Here is a 3,524-nt window from a genome sequence, read left to right as displayed (position 1 = left end):
CTGGCAGCCGCGGGGGAGGCCGCCGGGTACAGAAGCTGCCCCAAACCCAAAAAGTCACCACGCGCTCTACATTTACAAACAGTTACCCGAAATGAAGCTACTCCCTCCTCCCCTTAGGTAGGAACTGAAAAAGAAGGGAAACATTACATATATCTCCCTTTAAAGGGTGACTTCATTATTTTCGATGCTGTGATGATCTTGAGCGTCCTCGGCACTCTCCAACGTTTGATTGCTGTTATCATCAGGGATCTCAGCTGAAACGTGGACCTGGCTCTCCCTGCTTTCCATGCTCTGGTGGCTATCCCCTCTGACACCAGCCTTGCTGTCATCTCTTTCCGCCTCATGGCTATCAAATTTCTGCCGGCTGTCGTTTTCCATGCTCCGGTCATGCTGCTTGCTGTCCAGCTCGCTGCTGTCCTGCCCGTGGCTCTTGTCAGCCCATTCCCCGCTGATGGCATGCTTCCCCAGGGAGTGGTGGGCAGCAGGATCCTCCCGGGAGAGCCCTGCTTGCTGGCTGTCTGCATCCAGCGCACTCTTATCCTCTTCAGTGGCATCATACACAGCAAGCTGTGTTAGAGTGCAAAACAAGAAAGAGCTGTTTGTCACTCCTGAGGAACTGGATCTGTCAACAGGTGCCGCGGTACTGCACAAAAGCAAGCGGCGTAGGCTGCGGGGATACTCAAAGCCTGCATGATACATCTTTGCCTGGGACACCGTAGTCTTTTATGGAGTTACATGAATCTTTCACATTACAAGAAACTCAAGTTTGATCCTGGCCTCAGATTTCATACGTGCAAGTACATCATTATAGCGCAAATTGCAGTATTGCATAGCTTGCAGCAGCAGGCTACACTCCTGCCTCGGCACATCAACAGCCCTCTGGCCATCAATACCGCCTGATTTGGGGTATCCAGAGAAAGGAAATACATCCCTTCACTTATGCCTACTTTCCCCTCACCAATCCTTTTCAAAACTGACTCCCATAAAGTAACATGTCCATTTTCAAGTTCACCACCCTTTTCCAAAAACCTGGGTACCACTGCTCAGCGCTATTTACCTTTTTCGCAGCTTTGTTGAGTTTGCTAGACTTCACCACTGTGGCTTTTGCCCTTGCCCTGTAGGCCACGCTGTCACCTCTGCCGGCATTGTCTCCCCGGGTGAAAGGAGGAAAGGGTACCGTTACTGGAATATCTGTGGGAAAACTCGTGACAATCTCATCAGATTCATCTGTGTCATTGGAATCATTATCATCGTCGTCATCATCCACATCTTCATGGCTCTTGCTTGATACATCAGGAAAGTGCTGGAAAACATTTATTGTGCATCAGGCAAATGAACATATATGTGAGATGTGCAGACTGGTATCTGTCCTGCTCACCTAGGGCTTATGCACTGTTGAGGAGCTACGTGCACGAATTGCTCCAAATTCGCCTCACCCTGCTTGAAGCTTTGTTTTATTTAGGGAGAGATGTTATCACAAGGACCGCATTTGATCACGGAAAATGAGTGCTGCTACACACTGGCTCCCTGCAGCACTCAGCTGACATTTTGCCGTTCAAAACACTTACCGGTTGTACTGGGACATCCATGCTTTCTTCTGAAGAGTAAAGAGTCTGAAAACAACATAAAACTCACTATTAGCACACAAAGGCATATACAGTAGAGCTGATTAGAGCTGATCAGCACGTTGACTATTCTTTAAGCACTTATTCTTAACTTGCAAATCCTGGCATTGAAAGATGCTCTGCTTTCTCTTCCAGTTAGTTGCCCGTACCTGCTGAGGTGACGCCAGGTCATTCTGTGGGTGCAGACTCTCCCAAGACTGAGAATTCACATGGTGGTGGTGATATCTATATGAGTGACGGCCTCTGGGGTCCTTCAAGAGAAAAAAAAAAGGAGGTTTTAATCCTCAAAGGAGCATACAGGAGCAGGCAAAGTTGCCTGCATCACAACCTCTGTTTTCAGGCAGACGTGGTATCTGCAATACATACTCCTTTCGTACAGGATGTGTCTTCAGCAGTTCATTGCAGTAGGAAGAGGACTCAGAACAAGCTGTGATCCCAGATGAACATTATACCCAAACAATATAATAGAGAAGATGTGCCTCTCCCAGAGGCAGAGCCTGGGGAATTTCAGATCAGTTTCTCCAGCTTGTTTTTATTGAGTGAAATTTGGAGTTATATCCAATGACAATCATTTCTGCTAATTCTCAGGTCCTTTTCCCAAGAGCGATTTATCTCCCACATCATGAAGACTTTAAACTAAATGCAGTAGCTGACTCTGAGAGCAAAGAATTGATTTTACATGGGTAGTAGCTGGCAATGGAGTATAAATCAAATAGCTATATTCAAGACTAATACCGTTCACTCACACCACTCCAGAAAATCATGGGAATTGGATTAAAGTGCTCTTCTAACAGCAAATATTGTCATCTGATTCACACTAATGAATATGGGTTATAGTAGTTGTGCTATGCTACAGTCCTTTTCTGTTTTTAACTAACAGCTTACACATTTTTCATTACGAAAAAAGGTTTCCACTGCTGGTCCAGACTATGAAAGTCTGCGACCAGGACGCCGAACATGGCAAAAGTCTACTGATGTCAGTGGCTCTCTGCTGTGGCTACCTGAGAAACTGGCTCATAACAGCCAGGTGAAGACATGTTCTGCAAGCAGCTACAATCATAAAACAAGTATCAGACAATGTGTATTAGAGAAAAAAAAAATCAAAAAGGATTTATTAAAGAAAATGAATAGAAAGACAAAAGAATCTTACATATTTTTCTTCAGAGCTGGCAGAAATGGCATGCTGCTTGGATTTACTCACCTTGAAGGGAGAAAAGAGAAAAAGCATTTGTCAGTATTAATTTCTTGCTAATATGCAAAGAAAACATGCAAGTGGTTGCTGATATGCATTTGTGATTTACTCACTGGCCATGCCACAGTGACGCTGATAAGGCATAAACACAGAACAGCCACCTTCATTGTGATGTTTTACCTAGAAAATATTTTGGAACGGTGAGTCAACAAGGTAAAATACCACAAAAATGCCATAGGCTTTTTCCTTCTCCTGGTGTACTTCACCATGCCAAGACCAGCTCTCTGCTAAGGATTCAACCTGCTCATATCAATCTTTTTGCTCTATCCTCCATCACCACCCCACACCCAGCTGATTTTGTAATGACTTAGCAACTCAAAAGCTACAAGAGTTTTAAAACCAGGTACTGAGAAGTGCTGAGCAGTGGTGAGAGCAGCCACAGTGAGAAGGCGAGCAGACTCCTGCTGTCATCTACTGACTTGCACTGACAAAGGAAAAGCCTGTGAAAAACAAAGTGCTATAAAGATCAGCTTTGGTTTATCTTTGTTCATTTAACATCATTTTGTCAGAAGAGACAGGACAAGACAAACTCAGCTTGCATTCTCTTTTTAGTTATTTTAAAACTAGTTTTCACGGTTATTAACTGGAGTCGCTGTGAGTAAACTCAGTTTATATGAACATAAACTGCTTTTTATAGACCTTTATTT

The 3,524-nt window shown here is 44.2% G+C and overlaps 1 protein-coding gene across 1 annotated transcript; it reads right to left on the bottom strand.

The window, feature by feature from the left end:
* Positions 1-159: 159 nt before the first annotated feature.
* Positions 160-2,984, bottom strand: SPP1 (secreted phosphoprotein 1). Its single transcript, XM_009584852.1, has 6 exons — positions 2,931-2,984; positions 2,776-2,826; positions 1,775-1,876; positions 1,569-1,613; positions 1,058-1,303; positions 160-567 (listed from the first exon to the last, which is right to left on the bottom strand). Exons 1-6 carry the CDS (start codon positions 2,982-2,984, stop codon positions 160-162), a joined length of 906 nt encoding a protein of 301 aa, XP_009583147.1.
* Between the last annotated feature and the right edge of the window lie 540 nt (positions 2,985-3,524).

Source organism: Fulmarus glacialis, unplaced genomic scaffold (genome assembly GCF_000690835.1).
Source record: "Fulmarus glacialis isolate BGI_N327 unplaced genomic scaffold, ASM69083v1 scaffold51439, whole genome shotgun sequence".
In the NCBI taxonomy this organism is placed as follows: Eukaryota; Metazoa; Chordata; class Aves; order Procellariiformes; family Procellariidae; genus Fulmarus; species Fulmarus glacialis.
Note: the sequence above shows the minus strand (reverse complement) of the source record. Positions and strands in the feature narration are given on the sequence as shown.